General features: G+C 34.3%; 1 protein-coding gene and 1 long non-coding RNA gene across 5 annotated transcripts in view; one reads left to right on the forward strand and one right to left on the reverse strand.

The window, feature by feature from the left end:
* TBC1D32 (TBC1 domain family member 32) overlaps nucleotides 1–24708 on the reverse strand; it is a 201480-nt gene that overhangs the window by 36840 nt on the left and 139932 nt on the right. For all 4 annotated transcript variants that reach the window (XM_045499429.1, XM_045499431.1, XM_045499432.1 and 1 more), the window contains 2 exons: nucleotides 12154–12279; nucleotides 6745–6828 (listed from right to left, as the gene is read on the reverse strand). In XM_045499429.1, coding sequence (XP_045355385.1) covers nucleotides 6745–6828; nucleotides 12154–12279 — 210 coding nt within the window. The remainder of the gene's footprint in view (nucleotides 1–6744; nucleotides 6829–12153; nucleotides 12280–24708) is intronic.
* On the forward strand, nucleotides 14902–16415 carry LOC123608948. The gene is made up of 2 exons (XR_006717532.1): nucleotides 14902–15599; nucleotides 15653–16415. It is a non-coding gene; the product is annotated as an uncharacterized LOC123608948 (long non-coding RNA).

The raw sequence follows: 24708 nt of genomic DNA on the forward strand, positions 1-24708 counted from the left end.
AGTAAAAACTGAATTCTGCACATTTCAACAGATAATTGTTCCCAATTATGGCTGTTCATCAAATTTCTCTAAGCCTTTTAAAAGTAAAGATAAACAGACTCCACTCCAGACTACTGAAGGAGATTGCTGAGTGAATGTCCAGTCATTTGTATTTTTAAAGATCGCTACAGCTTATTCCTTGTGCACTGAACTTGAGATCAACATTTAAAGGAAAAAAGGTGAAGTTTAGCTACAGTTAAAATTGGACAGGAATAGTCCACCACACAAATTTCATTTTTAAGAATGTAGGAGTTAAATAATCAAAGAGGCTTTTAAATGAGAATATGGGGGAGGGTATTAAACATACCAAAACAAACATCAAATACCCATTCTAAGAAAACACTAATAATAGAGCGCCTCGGTGGTTCAATCAGTTAAGCGTCTGAATCTTGATTTTGGCTCAGGTCATGATCTCATGGTTCGTGAGCTCAGGACCTACATCAGCTCCATCCTAACCATGGAGCCTGCTTGGGATATTCTCTCTCCCCTCTCTCTCTCTCTGCCTCACCCCCTACTCGCACATTTGTGTGCATGCTCTCTGGCTCTCTCTCTCTCAAGATACATAAACATTAAAAAAAAAAACCAATAAACGAAAACAGTAATATTAAATACACATAGGTGACATTAGTGTAAATAAAACCCCATTGAAAAAAATAAAGTTTCAAAACAGGAATAAAGAAGTCAGAAAATAGTTAACTATTTACTAAATATTTTATTTACAGAGCCACTTCAATTTTAAATTTGTTTGATAGATGACAACTTGACAAACAGAAATGGATCTTGGTACTACAAAAGTTCATTGAAATAATCTTTTGTTATATGCAACCTGGACTAAATACAATTTATAAAGCAATAATTAAAATCCTCAGAAATAAAACAAAATTGATGGGGTAAAATAAAATTCAATGATAAAAATATATGTCTTCAGGGGATTCTGATGTATCACTGGTAACCAATGACTTATTGAAACATGCGCATCTATGTGTGAGATACATAATAGGTGCTTAATAAACACTGAGTGAATGAGTAGAAAAATGAATAAATGAATGAACAAGAAATTATACTTCATATCAAATGGAGCAAGGTAGAGATGGAAATGGATATGGATTTAAAAATATTTTCTGTATATTGAAATTAAGTAACCAATGGACGATATAGTTCCTACTCCCTGGAGTCACTATGAAAAACATGTTGCTGATAAAATATCAACCAATGACACCTGTAGCATCATAGTTACCCTACTTAATGTCAATTCAGTCACAGTATTAACTATTTGAAATAACCAATCAATTTAATTGTAAATTTAATTGTAATTGTAAATACAATGGTCTCAGAACAAAAAGAGTTGGAAAAATTGGCTTAATATTGACTGAAATTGCTCACTCTGGTAATGAATTATGTTCTGTTTTTGGTTTGCAAGCTAGCACACAGAGCAGTAGTCGAAGATATGAAATCTATTCCGCCTGGCACTTGGCTAATGTTGTGGAAAAAATTAATTTTTAGAAGAGTAAAGAACTTCTCCACTGGAGTACATTTCCATGGTTAGAGAAGCAGTTACCACTTTGTTGTTTACGGATTCTTCTGAAAGCCCTACTGTATTTGTTATAAAGTCAAAGAACTCTCACCATCCAAAGGAGTCGGAGTTCTTTGACTTTATAACAAATACAGTATCGGTATACTCTCTCCTACCTCCTTCCTTCCCCAGAGACAGTCTGCAGACTCTGTTGCTTCTCTTTTAACATGTGGTTGTAACTATCCATTTTATTCAATTCTTACTGACATAAAATTCAACTTCTTGTGGCCAAGCTATTGTGAGCCTCAGTCTCCTAATTGGTATAATCAGCATTATTTGGGGGAAAAAAAGGAATTTTCTTTCCAGGTCTCTATGCAATGACCCTTTCCAGCAAGTCTCCCTTTCTAGTTTTTTCAGCTGTAATAGCCCAGCAGGCCACACTGATGCCACTCTTTCTGCTCCATTATCACTTCTTCCTCTTATCCTCCATGATGGCACTAGTCAACTCTGATCACTCTTTCCACTGAAAACCTGTGGCACTTAAAACAAAACCCCTCATTTGATAATAACCCAATTTAAATACCATAATTAAAGGCACATTGCCTGAAATAAAATAGTGAGCTGGAAAATATCAGTTTTCTTTATTTTCTCTAACTAAATGCTGCAATTTACTTAATTCATGATTGTATTACTATTTCCCCTCTTTTGAGGACAATGTAATCCATGTTATATATTTCCTTGCAATTATCAAGTGTACTCACAAACATGCTCCCTAAATGTAAGATAGAAAAGAGCATATTTGCTGAATGTCCAAAGAAAGTAGAAAATGTGTTTAACTATATATATTAAGGTTAAAAGAATTTTAATAGTCAAAAGGTGAAACAATGCAATATTTTCTGATTTCTTTCCAACTTTTTGATTAAAAGCATAAAGAGTAAAGTCCTAACATTAAAAATAATTACTACCTTTAAAGGAATATTTCTCATTTAAAGAAGCAATTACAGTAGGAAAAAAAATCCCCAACTCATTCCAGGGAATTAAACCAAGAAAAAATTGACATCACTTAAGATTTGGAAAGATACCTATATAGATGTACAAACTGCAATTGTGCAGAAATTTGTTCATTCCTTTTTCTTTAAGGGGATAAACGGCTAAACTAATCTGATTTTTCCAGATTTGCAAATTTTATAATGAATTGAAATCCTGAGGGAACTAACAACAGATGGATGATTGTGTTATTCTAATTTCAGCTACCTTAGGGTTTAAGCAAGCTGTCATTTTTAAAAAGACAATCAATTTCTCATTTCAAGAAACATGAAAAAAAACAATGAATATATCTATCCAGCATTTGCTTTGAAACATCTTTTATATCAAAACATGGTTTTTATTTATTTAAAGTAAATAGAGTGAAATTTTATAATAGGAAACCATTGATTCACTAGCCAAAACAATAAATGATGAAGGGTAAGGATATCTAAAGCTATGGGAAGAAAATGATATTAGCAATAAGCTTACCCTATCATAATATATACTGTACAATCAATAAATAAGAAGCTACCTTATTTTTGGCTGTACTCTAAAACTCCAGTGGACAGCTGTTCAGCAGGAGCCTTTAAAGAATCTAAATTCACATTTGGAGTTTATCTGCCTTGATCATACATCCAAAAAAACCAACATCTGAAATCTCCCTCAGCATAATTGAGAAATTTAATACAGGGCAATGAATGTATACATATTGAGCAATTAGTCTTGTTAAGTATTAGATGATTTATAAAACATATCTACAGAAAATGTGACCCAACAATGTGCCAAGGATAGCTGCAGAAATTGGAGATTATACTGAAGACTAGGGAATGGGCACGCAAATCTCCATAATTACCATTTCTTGCTTCCTCTCTTAGTCACAGACATGACCATTAATCCCTGTATGTTTTCACATACATTTCCAGGCTTATTCATAAAGTTATCATTTTCTTCACAAATGGTCTTCTGCAAAATTCTCTTCACAATTTGTTTTCTTTCCTCTGTACTTCAATTGCCTGATTTTAAATGTGATGATTATGCCTACTGCAAAGTGTAGTTATTCATAGGGTTGAATAAAGAACACACATCAAGTACCTCAGCATACTACTTAGCTCATAAGAGGTGCTCAATATGTATCAATTCCCTTCATCTACCTAAATTTCTGTTTAATACTACCTTATATTTTCCTCTCATTTCTTTGTTCTCATTTTCTTATGTTCTATTTCACCCCTTTGCCAAACCTGCATTAAAGGTTACTGTGTAAATAATTAGGTATATGTTCATATGTGTATATGCAATTCCCAATATATTTAGAATTGTTATACAGATGTATTTGTGTGAATACAGATATGTTACAGTATATGTATTTATTTTAATAAAAATATATCAAATACTATATTAAAGATACAAAGGAGTTTGAGACCTAATGGGATAATTGAAACTAGCCACATACAACAAATATCAAAATAGTAGTTTAAAGTGAATATAATAATGAGCACAGAGGAGGAACATCTACTTAGTAAGAGGGAAGGGAACATTGTAGCTGCAACTTTACAGTTGAGTTGGACATTATCCTATGGGTGTCATGGGGAGAGGAAAGCTCATTCAGGAGGAAGAGGCAGAACAAAGGTTCAGTGACATGAATGCACGGGAGGTCTTTGATAGTGGTAATAGAGTCAGAGGGATAGGCTGGCCCAGACTGGAAGCAAATATTTTTAAGTAAATATGATGTATAGTGTCTAACTTGAATAAATATTTAAATGATAATTTCTCCAGCAAACAGAGGAGTCATGCCACCGTAATGAGGAAGAGGAGCAATATCTCTTGATTATCTATTAATCATGAGTCTTTGCTACATCTCTGCTATGTTCACTATCTCTTTGTTTACCAACCCTCCCATTCTGGATATTCACCTTTGGCAGATTTCACTCTACTTCATCCTTTACACAGTCACTAAAATAATCTTCCTAAAGTACAGATGAATCAAGTAAGGCTTCTGCTCAGAAATCTCAAAGGATTTAATCTATTGCCTACTAAAATTAAGACAAACTGATTGACATAATTTATGAAGCCCCCCTCCTTCATTCTTTTAGCCATTCTTTTATTTGTCAAATATTTCTTAATACTGCCATTCTCGTTGCAGAGGATATGATAGATAAGATATGGAAACTACCCTATAGGAGTTTACTGTCACATGAAGAATTAGACATTAAGTCAGAATGTGAGAAAGATATGACAGAGATGCATATTGGCTTTGTATATGAAGCTGATGATTTAGCAATTTATATTTCCAGTTCACATTTTTCCCCTAAATGCTAGATTCAAATATCCAATCCAGTGTAAAAAAGCATTATCTATTTAAATGTATAACAAGCATTCAAAACATAACATAAAATCAAGCTCTTCACCCCCTCTCTCAAACCTATTTCTCCCCCATCTCAGTGTATGATAATCTCATCCTTCCAGTGGTTTGGATCAATAACTTAGAGTCTTTAATTCCTTCCTTTTTCTTACATTCCATAGTCAATCTGTTACTCAATTCTGTTGGCTCTCTAATCAAAATATACCCAGGATCCAAATATTTCTTTCTCCCACTGACATCCTCATCCAGACCATTACCATTTTTCACCTGCATCTTCTCAATAGCTTCCTAATCCATCTTCCTGCTTTAGTCCTTTGTCCTCCCTTCAGTCTTTTATCAACACAGCCACCATAGTGATTTATGTGTAAATCTGAGCATGTGTTCCTATGTTCAAGATGCTACCAGTGACTTTCAAAAGCCCTCTATCATCCTTCCCTGTCTGCCTTCAATACCTACAATGCTTCTCTTGTACTTGTGTTCAGACACTCATGTCTCCTTCCTGGTCACTAGCTGGAATTCTCCTCCCCTGAAAATATCTACTTATCTTGCTCCCAACTTCTGCTAGTCTGAACATGATTTAATAATGTAACCTTCGTGCCCAAATAGCACTCTGTAGCCCTCTTCTCTGCTGTGTATTTCTCATTCGCTATCATACTATTTGATATACTGAAACATTTATTTCTTTATTGTCTGTGCTCCCACCAGAAGGCAAGATTTTCTCCTTCTTTTGCTTCCTGCTGTGCTTAAATGCTTAGAAAAATTCTACTAAATACTAGAGAACGATATCCATTTAATAAACGAATGTGTATTTGGGTGGGGGAAGGAGAAGTTGGCCATACTAATAGTTTAGGGTTCCTGAAAAATAAATAAAAGGCAAGGAGAGAAAGACATGATGCTGGAGAGGAAGAAAAGGGAAGGATAACATAAGGCCTTAGGTTTTATGATAAGAAGCTTAGACTTTATGCAATGGTCAATGGTGATCTTCCAGGGAATACAGGAATGAATGGTTCAGATTCGCACTTCAAAGATCACTCTGAGAGCAGCACAAAGAATACCTTTGAAGAGAAATCAGATTCTAATCAGCAACACCAGGAAAAGAGGCTGTTGTAATACTCGAGGCAAGAAGTAATGGTGGCCTGAACAAAGAAATCAATTAAGTAGATACACTTGAGATCTATTAAGAACACAGAATTAACATGGTTTGGTAATTGGGAAGAAAATGTGGGCTTAAATCCACATAAAATGTGGATTTACTCAGTTTCTGGTTTAGATGGACAGTAGTACTGCCCACCAAAATAGACAATGTAGAAAAAGAGTACATATCAACAAGGTCTGATGAGGTGAGGGCCCTGTTGGACATTTCAAGTTTGAGGGCTTCCATAGCACCTCTAGGTGATATTTACCTATCAAGCAGCTGGGAATACCACAATGAAGCTTAGAGTTGATCTTTGAATGGAGGATGTGAATCAGAAGTTATCAATATATAAAGTAGGTAAAATCGTACAAACAAATGAGATCACTAGAGGACAGTGAATAGAATCAGAAGAGAAGACACTGCCTTAAAGGAAAACAACTTTTGATGGGTAGATAGGAAAAAAAAGAGCTCAGAAAGGAGTTAGAAAGTTATAAGAAAACTCACACATTTGCACAGAAAAGACTGAAAGATATCTAGATTATCCATAACACCAAGTGAGAGATTTTTAAGATGCAAGTTTGTGCATATTTTTAATCTAATTAGCTCTATGAAATATTATCTATTTTTTAGATAATTAAGTACTTTTCAAAATTCAAGATGTTTAAAATGTACCTGTATATTCCACTGAGGGGAAGTAACATTCAGATGGGCTTTCAGAGAGATGAAGCACAAATTTTTCAAGCAATTCTGGTAAAGCTGTAATAAACAAGAGAATAATTAGGATATTAAAGGTTAAGAATATACATGATAATGCATTTCTAAAGTCACAGACTAGTAGATAAAAGTCATCTGAACTTCTTCACAGTTACACTCTTAAGGGGGTCCAATTCAAAACACATACCACTTTAATATTCATAACAATGTTTCCAATGTAAATTAAATTTTAATTGCTTCACTGAGAACCTATTCAATGTAAAACTGGAAAAGAATCATGTTATCTTTAGATTCTCTATGGATTACTTCAGAACTTGCTAAATGATTTCGATACAGAAAGAAAATCATCACTAATTAGGCTATAATATCTTATCATTATTCACACATACAAAAAAAAATTATCTGAACTCCAAGACCACAGTCAAGGGACAGTTCTCCTCTTTCAAAACCAGGACATGTTAGGTGTTTTAGACACTTTGCAACTTTATATATGTTCAAGACAACTGGATCAAAAGTAAGCTTGCCAGCAACTGGGCAAAGGGTAAGATGCACTGGCAGAAAACAGGAATTTTAGGGCAATGATACTCTTCTGTATGATAAATCTCCCCCATTATACATTTGTTAAAATTCATAAAATGCACATGGCACCTGGGTGGCTCAGCTGTTTAAGCATCTGACTTCGACTCAGGTCATGATCTCATGGTTCATGAGTTTGAGCCTCGCATTAGGTTCATTGCTTTCAGTACAGAGCCCACTTCAGATCTTCTGTCCCCCCCACCCCAACTCACATGCGTGCGCTTTCTCTCTCTCAAAAAATAAACCCTAAAAAAAATTCATAGGATGTACAAACACTAGGAATGAACCCTAATATAAACTATGTACTTTGGGAGACAATGATGTGTCAATGTAGGTTCATTGATTTTAACAGGGGTATCACTCTGATGTGAGATATTTATAGTGGGGAAAGTTGTGCATATATGCAGGCATAGAATGTATATGGGAATTCTGTACTTTCTGTTGAATTTTGCTGCGGATCTAAAGTTGCTCTAAAAAATAAAGTTCATATTTAAAAAAATAGGAAGAGGGGCACCTGGGTGGCTCAGTCGGTTGAGCAGCCGACTTCAGCTCAGGTCATATCTCGCGGTCCGTGAGTTCGAGCCCCGTGTCGGGCTCTGTGCTGACAGCTCAGAGCCTGGAGCCTGTTTCAGATTCTGTGTCTCCCTCTCTCTGACCCTCCCCCGTTCATGCTCTGTCTCTGTCTCAAAAATAAATAAAACGTTAAAAAAAATTTAAAAAAAAATAGGAAGAAATGCCTTTCTATTAGTGGAACAGTACAGAACTGAGCAAAAAAAAAAAAAAAAAGTAAGCTTTTCTCTGACAATGACACATAAGATATGCCACTGTGTTTGAATTTATTATCCTCAAAATGTATATAACCAGTTGAGTTATACTTACTATAGAATCCAGAATTATTTTGCTGGAAAGAAATGTATCTTTAAAGCAACTTACACGCTTATACATGTATATTTAGCAAGCAAGTTTAAGTCGCCTTTAAAAAAATTTTTTTTAATGTTTATATATTTTTGAGAGAGACAGAGACAGAATGTAAGTGGGTTAGGGGCAGAAAGAGAGGGAGACACAGAATCTGAGGCATGCTCCAGGCTACGAGCTGTCAGCACAGAGCCCTGACATGGGGCTCGAACTCACGAGCTGTGAGATAATGACCAGAGCCGAAGTCAGTTGCTCAACCAACTGAGCCACCCAGGTGCCCCAAGTCACCTTTTAAACTATGTATTACATTCAGGATATTGACTCTGATTTATATTAATCAAATAGTCTCTTTTTCATATCCAAGTACATTTTAAGCACATAAGTCACAAAGAAAATTAGTGTTCAACATGTGAAAAATGTAAATCAAATAGGAATAACAACATGTGCTTTCCAATAACTGTAGCTCTGATAAGTCATGTATCACAATATTTTAATGGCTTAAGGTAAAAACAAAATTTACTGAATTCTATTCATATTATTTCAAATTAAACTAAGTATTAAAAAGTATGAGAATGTAATTGTTGAGGATCAGAAAGGGCACCAGTATTGACAATTATTTGAACTTATAGTTGTTTAAGGGTTCTATCTTCACAGGCATAAGGATAAATTCTCTCACAGAAAAATCTTTCAAAGTTTTTAAGCTATGAATCTATACATAAATAATAGCCCTTAGGTGAGAGCTTTCAACCTCCATGTGTTTATGTCACTTAATATTGTCTCTTGAGATTATAATTTTTTAAGAGTATCTTGATGAATTTTAGAAACAATCATTCTGAATTCAATGATACAAATAAGAGGTGAGATACACATGAGTAGCAAAAGTTATATAAAAAGTTAGTTTTAAAGTGGAAATATCCATTTAAAATTATAATCGTTCTCATTTTAGCACAACCATATGTTTGCTATGTGTTATGCACACAAGTAAAATGTTTGAATTAATGAGAAAAGTCACAGCATACTGCTAAACAATTCTTTGAATCCTATGCCCCAAATCACGGTTAGCCATCAGACAGACACCTAAACAAACTCCATGAACTGGGAAAATTCTTTATCACATCTGTGAGGGAGGTAAACACAATATGATTTGAAACTTAATAGCCACCAGACTAATTGCAGGTGTTTGCAAAGCACACTATTTTCTGGGAAGTACTGATCTTGAAATGCAAAATTATGCTATTAGATCCATACATTGAGAGCTTTTAGATAAAGTAATTCTAGACATCATATGCAAAAATGGCATTACCAAACTATCTGAAGAAGGTTCTGGATTTCTACTGGTTCCAATACAGTATATTCATTTTGCCCAGCAACCCTTATGAACAGCACTAGGCACTTCCAAATATTTTGAGAGATAGGCTATAGTCATGGAATAATACTAAAAACTAATCTACACGTGGTACTTGCCTTTTCAATGTTCTCAAGTAGCTTATATTCATTCTTTCCTCTATATTTTTAAAGAAAATTTACTTTATATAATTATAGATTCAGAAAGTTGTGAGGACAGTACAGAGATAACTTCCTTTATCCCTTCATTTAGAATAGGTCTGCTTTGACAAATTCTTCATCTGAAAATGTCTTGATTTTCTATTCCTGAAGACTATTTTCAGTGCTTGAATGTCACACTACTTCCTCTGTCCTCCATCTTTTCTGGTGAGAAATCAACAGTATTGATTTTCCCCTGTAGGTAAGATGTTTCTTCTGGGGTGCCTGGGTGGCTCAGTTGGTTAAGTGTCCGATTTCATCTCAGGTCATGATTTCATCATTCATGAGTTCGAGCCCCGTGTCCAGCTCTGTGCTGACGGCTCAGAGCCTGGAACTTGCTTCGGATTTTGTGTCTCCCTCTCTCTCTCTGCCCCTCCCCTGCTCATGCTCTGTCTCTATCTTTCAAAAATAAACAAACATTGAAAAAATTTTTAAAAAAGATGTTTCTTCCCTTCTCTGCTTTCAAGATTTTTTTTGTCTTTAGTTTTTATTTTTTAAATTTATTTTAACGTTTATTTTTGAGACAGAGAGAGACAGAGATTGAAAGGGGGAGGGGCAGATAGAGAGGGAGACACAAAATCCAAAACAGGCTCCAGGCTGTCAGCACAGACCCCGACATGGGGCTCGAACTCACGGACCACAAGATCATGACCTGAGCCGAAGTCAGACGACTGAGCCACCCAGGTGCCCCTTGTCTTTAGTTTTTAAAAGTTTGACTATATTGTGTCTTGGTGTGAGTTTCTTTGGGTTTACCCTGGTTGTGGTTCTTGAATCCACAAGTTTAGGTTTCTTGAAAATTTGGAAAGTTTTTAACTATATTTCTTCAAATACATTTGTAGTCCTAACCTCTTTCCAGGTCTCCAATAACATGTTAGATCTTTTGTTATGGTTCCATAAGTCTCTAGGACTCTTAATTTTTTTTCTGTTTTTCAGTCTATTTCCTCTCTGTTAATACCTTCAAGTTTACCAATCCTTCCGTCTGTCCTTTCCAATTTATTGTTGACCAATCCATTTAGCTTTTTATTTTGGTTACAGTATTTTCATTTCTAAAATGTCCTTTTGGATTTTATTTCTTTGTTGATACTTTCTAATTTTAAATTTGCATGTGTGAGACAAAAAAACGTGTGGAAGGGAGGGAAGGAGGGGTGGTGGCCCTGTTACTACTGAGTGATGGTAAAAATCCTGAACTTTCTACCTGAGTCTCCTCTGATACAATCCTAGCAAGGAGCAGCAAGGGTGCCCCATTACTGCCAGGTAAGGACGGAAGTCCAGGCTATGCCCAAGTCTTGCTAGCAGGATTCTCTATGGTGGATTCTATGGTTGGATTAAAGTGGTCACTTTCTATAAAAAGTATCTTGATAGGCTACCCCTCTCCTGCTCCTTTTGGTTAAAGAGAGTATGCTTTTATTGACCCCGCCTTTTGATCCTATGACTTGATGGCCTTCTTAATCACTCTTTCTAGGATATACTAGGCAAAAAGAAAATTCAGAGAATTCACCTCTGAGGTGCCCACAAATATATACCACTTGTCTCTGAAAATGTAATTTCTCCAATAACAAAATATATTTTTCCCACTTTTAATTTTATAACAAATGATACAAATATGAAAACCATAAAGCATGGCTAATAAAGTGGACAATTTTAAATTATAGTTTACAAAAAAAATCTATCATATGTTTACATTAGAACCTTTTCCTTAGACTTTTATTCAAAATAATGTTCATTTAAAAATGATTTTTAGAAAACAAATGCACAAGTAACTATGTGAATATAAAACAAATTATTTGCTAGTTTAGGAAACATAGCCATCACCTCAAAATAAAATTCCAATTTCCTTAAGAGTAACTACATTTATTTGGCTGGATGTGGCAGAGTTTTAAAATATGTATCAATAAAAAAGTCAATCAAGTTTCCAAAAATGTAGCAGTATGGTAAATTCAGGGGAAAGCTGGTGAAACCAAGCAAATTATTACCTAGGTAAAGTCAGATCAGTATTCAATTTTGCTTACCAAGACCTCTTAGTTTAAAAAAAAGTTTTGTTGTCTCTCAGATTTTAATTTTTTTTGATAGTTTATGTGCTGCCTACAATTTTACTGGTATTAGGGAGTAAGGGTCGGTGGGCATCTTCCTCCATGTTCTTTCTGGCCTCCAGCTTCCTTGCATCTCAGATTTTAATTTTTGTTTTCAAGGATCATAAGTTTCTCAGAAGTTAATGGACTTCTGGAATGAGTATTATGTATTCTAGACATGCCAGTACTAATCCACAGGAAACACAACTTCCATTAATATAATTTCATACAAAAAAAACCCCACAAAAATTAACAACGTACTCACCACTTCCACTGATTATATCAGGTTTAGCCTTCATCATTTTGCAAAACTGTTTTCGGCAGTTTTCTATCCACTCAGTTTGTTTATCAGACATTTTGAAGCATAATAAAAGTTTGCCAAGATCATTGTCTAATAAGAAACATAGCTATATTATGATGAGAAACACTGAAAAATAAGTATTAATGTTAAATATGTAAATAGTTACAAATTCCAGAAAAAGTATAGTATATGGCTTTCAAAAGAAAACATTTTCTGTAATTACATCTTATACGATCAATTGCTATTTATACTTATTAAATGCCCAGAAAAAATTTAAAAGCTCACAAAATGGACTGACTTACAACCATAATGCTTGAATATTCTTTTTCTTTTTTTTTTTTTTTTTTTTAATTTTTTTTTTTTTTCAACGTTTATTTATTTTTGGGACAGAGAGAGATAGAGCATGAATGGGGGAGGGGCAGAGAGAGAGGGAGACACAGAATCGGAAACAGGCTCCAGGCTCTGAGCCATCAGCCCAGAGCCCGACGCGGGGCTCGAACTCACGGACCGCGAGATCGTGACCTGGCTGAAGTTGGACGCCCAACCGACTGCGCCACCCAGGCGCCCCTTGAATATTCTTTTTCTTATATGAAAGTGACTTATTACTGAGTATTTGAATAGACATCAAATAACAGATGTAATAAATGTAAGATTTCATTACATATATGGACATGAACATTATACTCTTATATCATGCACATTGATATAAAATTTTATTAATTCCTTTAAAAGCAAAAAGAAAACATAAGCATAGAAAAATTTCTAGTCAATCATTTATTTCCACTTCTTGCAAAAAAAATAATTATACTGAAAATGGATGACGCCAAAATATAACTTCTTTCTAAGCAATTTCATGAATACATGGGAACTTTTATCTAATTTTACTTTTCCATGTTAAATTTAGTTTTATTCCCATGAGATTTTTCCATCTTCCACTTTAATTTCATTTTTATGAGATTTAGCATTACAAAACATCTATTAATAATATATTAAATAAGGACTTTGGCGTCCCTAAGAAAAGGATATACAAATATTTATTCAAACAAACATATATAATATCTTCCCACATATATGTAGGCAAAGATTCAAGGGAACGAAAAAAGAAGCAAAAATGTTATTTTCTAGAAGATCATGGGGGAATAGGTAGTCACATGAACTCATACCTTTTAACTTTCTTTGAAAGAGATTTTTGGGATCAAAAAGGAAAAAAACACCTTTTGAAAATAAAGGGTCAAAGGCCTGACTGCTCCTGCCCAAAGATGTGTCTGGGAACACTACCAGCACAAGTACATCTGCCTAAGCTCTATTTGGGGTGATAAATCCCACCGGGAAATAACAGTGGTCAATCTAATACCAGAGATCGTTTCAATCAACTCTTCTTTTCAAAAAAAAATAATAAATAAAATAAATAAATAAAATAAAATAAAATAAAATAATAAAAAATAAAATAAAATAAAATAAAATAATAATAAAACAGGTCCTTATTCTTATAGCTTTAAAAACTTAATCATTCTACCATACCAAACTGTTCTATTTTTTTCATTCAATATTTGTAAAAATATATTCAATAAATATGTATGGAGCTCCTACATACAAGATATGTATGTATCTTGGCTACAACAATCAAGACAAAGTCACTTGCCTTCATGAATACCACATGACATAAACCATATGTTTGTATGCCTGTATATATATGTGTGTGTGTGTGTGTGTGTGTGTGTGTGTGTATATAATACTGCAATTAAGACATATCATTCCTATGATCTAAATTGGTTTTATTTAGTCCTAAAAAAGCAGATATATATATCACACAGCTCCCATGGTTATGAAATCTAAAATAATATAATTAAATATATAAATCATAATTTATGTAAATATGTCCTTATTTGACATGTAGGTCACAAAAAAAGCCTTTGCATATCAAAGCTACATATTCTTTTATACAAACATATGAGTATACAAGTAAACATACCAAAGATATGCATACTCACACAAATATACACATGAGCTAGAAAGAACTGTTTGTTCAAAGAATGTGTAATTCAGATACTTAGTATAAATATTCTCTTTGAATATTAAGACTAAAATAATCCTGTAACATTTCATAAATAGCCTCAATCAGAAACAATAACTAGAGAAAAATTAAAGTGATTAAATCAAAGTAAAAATGATTATTTCAAATAAAAACTCTAAAACCTTTAACCTAAACTCAAGAAATACCAAAGCTGACAATTTTGTTGAAAATTATGTTACTAATAACAACGTTATAATGTTAAATATATCTTAACATGACTTAGGTAAAATACTTAATGCAACACAGCATTAAAATAAGTTTTTGTAGTTTCCATTTAGAATATCTACATAACTTATTTCCCAAGAACAAACTACCTAGAGTCTAATAGGAATCACTAGTGGCACATGACTGCAAAGACAAATGCAGTTTTTCATCTCTCTTTCCTCTTCTAGGTCTTTTCCATCCTTGTGTAATCTGTCTTCTAACTACTATCTCCTTCAAGTAGAAGATGCCCACATAGCTCTTTCATAAATTACCTGCTATTTAACAATCCTATATAATTCTTTCCCTCTTCCCTCCCTCTGTCCATTCCTTCACATTTGCTATTCTGTTTCGCTTTTCATCATCTCATTCTAAGAAAAAAAGCACAAGGCACCATAACTGTAAACAGTGCTGAAGCAGCAGATGTGGTATGCCTATGGATCTACCAGTCAGAGGAAGGGCTAAAGGGTCCAGTTTACCTGGAAATTGGAATTTGGGCTGTCAGAGGGGAGGGTGGGTAATGGTTATTGAAGAGGGCGCCTGTTGGAATGAGCACTGGGTGTTGTATGGAAACCAATTTGACAATAAATTTCATATTAAAAATAAAGAAACATTAAAAAAAATTAGAAAAAAAAGAAATCTGTTAGGACCAAAACAGCTAACATAGGCACCATTACCTGGGTGTGCTGCCACAAGGCCTTCCAAATGTCTCCCTCACAATGAACTAACCTATTCAGTCACAGACAATGATTGACAACCAAAGGCCTCCCCTAATTAAAAGGTGTCAATACAACCTAAAGACAGGCTAACTTGAACGTACAGCCTACACAAGAAGGATAATTCAAGATTTTCCAACCCTCTCCCAAGTTCGCCTACCACTCTTCCTACTTTTGTGCAGAGTAAAGTGGGAAGTCCAGAGAGAGGCCAAAGGTGTTACATAAGCAAAGGCTCTTGGACATGGAGAATGAGGCAAGAGGAAATAAATCATAGGAACGGTAGTATAAGGAGTACAATAACTCTAAATTAGTGATTATGTAAGTAGAGCAAATATGAATCTGGTGTTGTCCAAAAATTTCTATGTTTATAATAACACAAAAGAATTAAACCCAGAGTTTTGTCTCTGGTCATGATATAGGTATAGGGAATAGGGTATAGGTATAGGGAATAGGTATAGGGTATAGGGAATAGGTATAGGGAATAGACCTGCTGTCCTGCTGTAAACAACATGAAAAATAAAATACAATAAACAACTGTTTTCAAACATTGGCCAATAGGCTGTAGAGGACTGTTTTGCTGGAGAAAAGGGAAACTAATGTGGTGAGCTTTATACATTTTTTTAAATTTAAACAAACAAACAAACAAAATGTGGTCAGCTTTACACCTGGGCTTTCTTCTTGAAGGCAATTCCAAGATCACTATGCAGCAAGGGGGATGCCATGGAAGTCTTCCAAAGTTGAAGAGACAGAAGTCAAATTGCAGAGACAGACTGAGGAGACTAAAATTTACAGATTATAGTACTGAAAAGAGCAGAGCCAAAAACTAGAGAGATCTGTGTAAATCTTTGTCAAGCTGATTGCAAAATACTCAGCTCTGCAAATGAAGAGTGAAACCCCACAAAGTTGGGCAAAAAACAGTTGGAAACTTGTAAAATGAACAATTCCCAGAGCATACATGGTTGCTACCAGATGTCCAAGTTCCAGGGTGAAGAGTCCTTAACTACCAGGTAGTTAGTAATAGTATTAAGTTAGCAATAAAGGCAATTCTACACTCACCCTAATCAAAAAATCAAAGCCTTGAAAAGATCAAACTGATCTGTAACTTGACAGCACTCCAAAAAATGTTTAAAGAAAACCAAAATCCCGCATTCAACAGTGTGATATCAATAATGTCTCATATCCAATAAAAAAAAAAATCACTAACATGAGAAAAGGGAAAAATGTGGCTCAAACCAGTAGCTAAATCAACTAATAGATGAAAGAACTAAAGTGATATGATTAGCAAAGATTTTAAAGTAGCTATTTTTAAGTATTTAAAGAAAATATGAACAAAATCAAAAGCTTTGCTACAATTTAAACCAATTGTAGTTTACCAGTACTGGAATTCCACTTAGTAAAAACAGACAGCATATGGTACATGTAACAAACTGGATGAATCTCAAAACTACTATGCTGAAAAAAATTAGGCGCAAAAGTATCCTATATAATTCTATTTGTATGAACCACTAGTTATAGGAAAACTAATCCTTGGCAGCTCTTCTCAAATGGACTACGTTTTGTTCTCAGGGAGGTATTTCAGCAGTCTTTAGAGACATTTCTGATTGTCACTGATTGTACAGTGGGGAATACAGAGACAGTTCTACTGGCATCTAGTGGGTAGACAGGGATGCTGCTAAAAATCCTACAATGCATAGGACCACACCCTCTGGTAACAAGCAGTTACCCACCCCCAAATATTAAGAGTGCTGAGGAAGAGAAATCCTAATCTACAGTAGTGGGGGAAAATCAGTAGTTGCCTGAGACTGGGCGTAGAGAGATGACTGCAAGGTACAAAGGGAACTTTTGCAGGGTCATGAAAATGTTACATATTTGATTATGGTGGTGATTATGTGTGCAAAAGTATGTCAAAATTCAAACTATTCTTAAAATGGATGCATTCTGGGGTGCCTAGTTGGTTCAGTCAGTTGAGCAGCCAACTCTAGATTTCAGCTCAGATCATCATCCCAGAGCTGTGGACAGAGCCCCATGTTGGGCTCTGTACTGAGCATGGGGTCTGCTTGAGAGTCTCTCTTTTCCTCTCCCTCTGCCCCTCCCCCGTGTATGCACGCACACACACACACACACACACACACACACACACGCTCTCTCTCAAAAGAAAAAAACAGATGCATTCGTTGTATATAAAAAAAATTGAGTATATTTACATATATGTATGTAAATGTTGATATAATTGAAAGTGTCAGTGAGTAAAATCTTCTAAGCATATTAGTTTCACTAAAATATGAGCAATTATAGTTCCTAATTTGATATAAAGTCTGTATTAGAACTCAATATTTCATAAGAAAGCATGTGCATATTATCAATTACATAGTTTTTAAAAAGAGGAAGATTATTACAAAATTACATGATCTTTGGGGGCAGTGAGGGAATTTTTCTTTCTCTGAAGAGCACTGTACAATTATATTTTTATGAAAAATAAAATACCTTGACCAGAAAAAAAAAACTTAATAAACCTTAATTAAGTATATGAGAATGTATAGAGGTGCCTAGGTGGCTCAGTTAGTTAAGTGCCTGAGTTCAGCTCAGGCCATAATTGGGCAGTTTCTGAGTGCAAGCCCCGCATTGGACTCTATGCTGACAGCTCAGAGCCTGCTTTGGAGTCTGTGGGTGTGTGTCTCTCTCTGCCCCTCTCCCACTCACACCCAGTGTCTGTCTGTCTGTCTCTCTCAAAAATAAACATTAAAAAAAAAAGTAAATGTATGGGCATGTATAAAATGATTCACTTGCAAGAACCCTAATCACAATATTAAAGTGTTTTCAAGTATATAGATTTTTAAAATCCTCATTACATCTTCTTATGAGATTCTGGCTCCTTTCTGGGTACAATCCAGTCTCCTATAATGAAATGAATATTTACTTCTTAGGGTTAAATGAGAAAAAAAATATCCTACTTCCCCATGAGGAATCCAGGTTTATATTCTATACACTAAATATAAAATTCCCTTAATGCACATTTTTATATAGAATGTTTTTATATATTTCTAACCCTACAATATTATTTTTAGAGAAATTAAAATACCATAATTTAGTTCCAGTACATTAATTACACATTTAGCTATGAAGTTCCCATAATAAACTACTGTTTTGATTTCCAAAGAAAGGTTTGGTGTGTCTAATGAGTTTATGCTCTTCTTCTCTTTGCTCCTTCAGACTATGATTTACAGACAATGAAAAATTGGAAGAGAAAGTTAAAAAATCTATTTTAAACTAATTCCTTACTACCATCGAGGAAAAGAGAAAAAAAAATCAAGTTTAATGTTCACCAATCACAGCTGACAATATTCCATATCTGAACTCTGAAATTCTTTGTTATGGTGAGCATAATCTTTTCATTCTCGAAGATATTATATCATTTTCCTCAAAAGATTATTATATAGAAATATTATATTGATTATAAGACTATTATGGACAACATAAAAAGAACCTCAGTTTCAAAGGGAGGAAAAATATAATTTCAGTATAAATACAGAGAAAACCTGCTATTTACACAGAAACTTTTAGTAATTCTTTCCTAGATGTAATTGTGAATGCCCACTTTATACAGATTATTTTAACAGATTGTACAAAAGAAACAAAATAAATGGAAGATTTCATAAACTAACTACCAATAGATTCCTAGGCTTAATTCAGATAGTCACCTTTGTATTATCCTAAACCTTATTTGTGTAATACTTGCTTTCCACATCTCTTTATCTTCTTCCATGTAGTTTAACATAGTCCTTTCAGTTTACTCTTATTATAATAAACAAGGGAAAACTTTGGAGCCATCTTGGAGAACAAAGATACTTAAATTCTCTGTATTAGTTTTCTGTATATCTCTAAATTTGGGAGTATCTAAATTCATTACACATTTTTATTCTATTTGAACTAAATGGGCTTTTAACACATGACATCCATATTTTATACAGATTATTCCTCATTGTGGAATTATCATACCACTTTTCTTTTTTTTAAATATGTGATAATCATTTACCATAAAAGAAATGGGTCATGTTTTTAAAAAATGGGGACTTAGTTTTCCCTTATCACCTGTACCTAAACTAGCAGGTGATCTGTCTCCCCTGGTTGCCACAGATGTTTGTTTCAAACATGAAGTAACAGGTACATGAAAATAAGAAGTTTTATTATTCAAAAGAAAATATTTATTCTGATTTTTAAACTAAGTATCTCAACAGCTGCAGCTCAAGATTTGCTGCATTGAAAGGAAACCATAATCTCATACTCCCAGTCTCCTCAGCAGAATGTCAAATAAACTATTTACCTTTATCTGCAAAAATATATCTTAATTACAGGTTAGAAAGAGTAAGAAAAAAGACGAAGAAAATGTCTGATCTGACATAGGCCTAAATTAGTAGTTGATAATTCATCACAAAAAATATAGACTGTATGTGCAAGACATAATACAAAAAGCATTTAATATCATAACAATATCCATCATTATGCTGCATTATATTTCATGTAGCATCATAATATTTTCAAAGTACTGTCACAGGTTTTCCTATGGGGTTATGTTTTTAGTTGACTGGAGGAGGAATGGTAATCCTAAATCTTACTGAATTTATCAGACTAGCAACGAAGGCAATCTGGTCTACTCAACTTGTTAATTAGGTAATTTTCATTCTTTTATTAAAATATAGTTGCCATTATATTTCATCTCATTCTTCTTCTTTTTTTCTCTTAAAAAGCTTATTTCTGGGGTACCTGGGTGGCTCAGTCAGTTGAGCGTCCAACCTCAGTTCAGGCCATGATCTTGTGGTTCATGATTTCAAGCCTTGCAGTCAGGCTCTGTGCTGACAGTTCAGACCCTGGAGCTGCCTCAGACTCTGTGTCTCCCCTTCTCTCCGCTCCTCCTACCCCACTCACACTCTGTCTCTCCCTCTCTCCCAAAAATAAACATGAAAAAAAAAACTGCATAAAAAAAGTGTTTTTCTACATACGATGTAGGTAGTATTCCAGTTTTGATCTATACTATTAGGATTGTATAATGGATTGTTATCCCATTTGTAAATTTAAAAAGACATGAAAATAATTAATCAGGGACACAGGCATGGACTTAATGTCTGAAAAGACAGAAATAATCAAAGTGTCAGCAAAAAGAAGCATCAGTGGATAAAGAATTAAACTCAATAAGGACATGAAAATTTATTAAACAAAATCAATAAAGATTAATGAGAACCATCTTGTTAAAATAAGAACATTGTTCCAACGACCAAATTACAGTATTTGTAAATTTGTAAATTTCAATGTCTTTTAATGTGAATGATCTAAAATACAAGCATGTCTTGAGAGCTAGGATAAAATATGCTGGCATCATAAGAATGAAACTACAAAACCCACGAACTTTATTACTCATTTACTGCACAATGTCTAGCTCCAGAGACAGAGAATATGGTACCCTTGTTCTTCAGATAACACCTCTAATTCAGAAGCTTTATTAACATTTGTTTCTTTATATTGAAGAAAATACACTACAATAATTATTTTATAAGCAGTAGTCTGCAATTATAAAATGTTCAAGATAAATTTATACATAATACCCATCAAAAAGCCTTTCAATTCCCCAACATATTAGTAATACACTGCCAATGGTTTGCATTTTCATTTATGCTTTTATAAAGTACCAAACCTATGCAAATAATATACATTTAATACAGTGGCTTAGATTCATGTTTCTCACTTAAGAACAGAATATAGTCCTCACAGACATTTGATGAATACATAGAACCTAATGATCAACATATATTTTATACTGAATTCATTCAGAGCTGAAAATTTACAAACTGAAAAGCAAGTTCTAACTGGAATTCACTTCAATTTTGTATGATATCCCCCCTCCTTTCCTCATTAATTGAAGAAGGGAAAACTACTTCATGTTGGGGTGGGGGAAGATATTAGAAAGAGATTATATCTCACATATTATTTAAAATGATCAGTTTTCTCATATATGAATAATGCCATCTAAAAATATCTGAACAATCAGACCATAAAGATTTTAACATTATGTGATGTATTCCATTAAAGGGAATGATTATCACCATGGAACTTACTCTTTTATATAGTATCTGAAAGAGAATGTTGTGCCAGGCAGAAAATCAATTTCCTATCAGATAAGTAAAAATGCAGCAGAGGAAGCAGTAAAGTTAAGCTATTGAAGCTACAAAGAGATTAAATTTGAAGTAATCACAGAATAAAGGCTGTGTATTTTTTTTGGTTATTTTTTTCAATTTTGGAAAAAAATGAAATGAATGCCAACAATATATATAGCTTTTATGTGCTATAAAACCATAAACTACCACTTTGTAAATGATAAAACAACTATAATAAAGGTGTCTACCTCATGAATGATATATACAGAAGTCTAGCTCAAAGTACTTTCTAACTGCAAAGCTGTTGATGCTCTAAAAAATGAGTCCCATCAGAGATTATTCTAGATATGAGAAAAATTTCTAAATTTACTTCAGATTAGCCTGAAAGGAATTCCCAATGTCCACTGACAAAGATTTGGAAGATAGAGTCTGATGATGGAAAAAATAAAAGGAGAAAAAAATCAATGTTAATTCATCCATTCATTAAATATACGTTTATTATTGTCTACCACCTAAGGCAGACAGCATTTTTGTCTCATAGAAATTACACTGTAGGGAGCAGTGAACAAAATACATAGCTCAAAGTAAGGTATAGTGTGGTAAGAGAAATCCACTGGGAGGCAGAGAGATGTAAGGGAAGAAGTATATTTTAGATAAGGTGGAGATAACTTCTCTGAAGAAGTAACATCCAGACTAAGCATAAAAAGTTTAGAAGGAACTGTGTGAGAGGAGGAGTCAGTACTCCAGGAAAAGGGAACATCAACAGCAAAGACTAGAGGCATAAACTTGACGTAGTCTAAGATGTGAAAGAAGTTCCCAAACCACTTATCTGATAAGGAATTTTTATCTAGAATATATAAAGAACCTTTACAACTCAGTAATAAAAAGATAAATAATTAAAAAATAGGCAAAGGATGTGAATAGTCATTTCTCCCAGGAATATCAGTCTTCAGGGGAATGCAAATCAAAACCACAATGAAATAGCACTTCACATCCTACTGGATGGCCAGATCACAACATATGATGATGATGATGTGGAGAAATGAGAACTCTCATAACACTGTTGATGAAAAGGTAAAATGGCAAAGCTGCTTTAGAAAGCAGTGAAGGTTCCTCAAACTATTAAACACAGAATTACCATAAAACTCAGCAATTCAATTTCTAGGTATATATTCTAGAGAAAAAATATATATGTTCATGCAGAAACTTGTACGTGAATGTTTACAGCAGCATTATTTATAATAGCCAAAAGGTGGAAACAGGAAGCCTGGGTGGTTCAGTAGGTTAAGCATCACTTGATTTCAGTTCAGGTTATGAACCCAGGGTCATGGAATTGAGCCCCGAGTTGGACTCCATGCTGAGTGGGGAGCCTACTTGGGATTCATTCTCTCTCTTTCTCTCTCTCTCTCTCTCTCACTCTCCCTCTTGCCGCTCCCCACTGCTTGCACATGCTCTCTAAAAAACAGTAAAAATTAAAAAAATTTAAACAGATTTTTAAAAGGTAGAAACAATCCAAGTGTCTATCACCAGATAAATATATAAACAAATTGTGGTATATCCACATAATGGAGTATTAATCATAAAAAGGAACAGAGTACTTATCCATACTACAACATGAAAGAACCTTCTAGATGAACCTTGGAGACATTATGCTAAGGGAAGAAGTCAGTCACAGAATACTGCATACCACACTATTCCATTCATATGAAAAGCACAAATTAAGAAATCTCTAGAGACATAAAGGACATTAGTGGTTGCTTAGGGCTGAGAGAGGGAAGTGGGGGAAGACGGGTACTGGGTTTCTTCTTCAGGTGGTAAAAACGTTCTAAAGTTGTTTGTGGTGATGGTTGTACATATCTACTAATATACTAAAAACTACTGAACTATACACTTTCAATGGATGAATTATATAGCATGTTAATTACATTCTGAAAGCTGTTTTTAACAAAACAAAACAAAACAAAACAAAACAAGACCCGCATGCTTATGTAGAGTATGTATAATTACTATAGAGAGGATAATTACTATAAAGAGAAAGGCCATGAGATGACTGAAAGAGCAATGGAAAGGAAAACAATGGGAAAGTGACACATTTGTTTATACAGCTGGCTCACATTAGTTGATACTCTGTGTACTTAGAAAGCTCAAAGGAAGTTAACTTCGTATTTTGGGTTGTTTTGTTTTAAGGAAGGGCCTCTGGAGGGATTATATGGGTAAGAATTACTACGGAGGACTTCCTAGGACCACTCAGAAGTTCACTTAAATTAGGAGTTACTAATATTTGAGGCTTTCAATGAGTAGCCATCCAAATTTCTAAGGTCAAAGAGAAGCAATCAATGCCACATGGCCCTGATGTCAGTGGCCCTGTAAATCAGTGCTGGCTTCTACCACTGTGTTGGCCCTGTCAGGAGTACTAGAAACATATAAGCAAGGACACACACAAAAAACTTACTCTCTACTTTGAAGACACCAACCCCAGCTGAGTGAATATATATACAAATGGTTTCCTGATAAAGACAGGCATTCCACAGTAGGTATACAGAATACAGATAGAACCCAGATTACTGATTATTTTACAATTCAGCCTGAATAAACATTATAAAAGTAATTTAAAAATGAATATAGGATGCTAGAAAGGGAAGAACAGCAAAGTCCTCACATTCAGATGTCTAATGCTTCCGATAATGAGAGTATTTTATCCAATCCCTCAAGCCATTTCTATTTCTCAGTATGAACGTACTGAATTTCACTTCTCTTTAGAGAAAGAAGTCCCATCCTGAACACACCAAAATGGAATGTAGTAGAGAAGACTAGCCACCTAGGGGTATAACAATAACTTGTAGGAGGTCTAAGTTTAGCTTAAAAAACAATCTGTTTTATCTTACGATCTGTTCCACATGGAAAGGACATTATGAGTCAATCTCCAGTCTCTTGATACACTAACCAGTACTGGCTTTTATCCATAATACAACTCTCCTTTCTCCCACTCTCCCCACTTTTTTTTTCATTTATTATTTTTTAATTTGAATTCAAGTTAGTTAACATAGAGTGTAGTACCGGTTTCAGGAGTAGAACCCAGTGATTCATCACTTACTTAACACCCAGTACTCACCATAACAAGTGCTCTCCTTAACACCCATCACACATTTAGCCCATCCCCACCTACCTCTCCTCCAGAAACACTCAGTATTTTTTCTCTGTATTTAAGAGTCTCTTAAGGTTTGCCTCCCTCTCTGTTTTCTTATTTTTCCTTCCCTTTCCCTATGTTCATCTGTTGTTTCCCAAATTTCACATATGAATGAAATCATATGTTTGTCTTTCTCTGACTTATTTCGCTTAGCATAATACACTCTAGTTCCATCCACATTGTTGTGAATGGCAA

The sequence above is a fragment of the Leopardus geoffroyi genome, chromosome B2 (assembly GCF_018350155.1).
Source record: "Leopardus geoffroyi isolate Oge1 chromosome B2, O.geoffroyi_Oge1_pat1.0, whole genome shotgun sequence".
Taxonomy (NCBI): Eukaryota; Metazoa; Chordata; class Mammalia; order Carnivora; family Felidae; genus Leopardus; species Leopardus geoffroyi.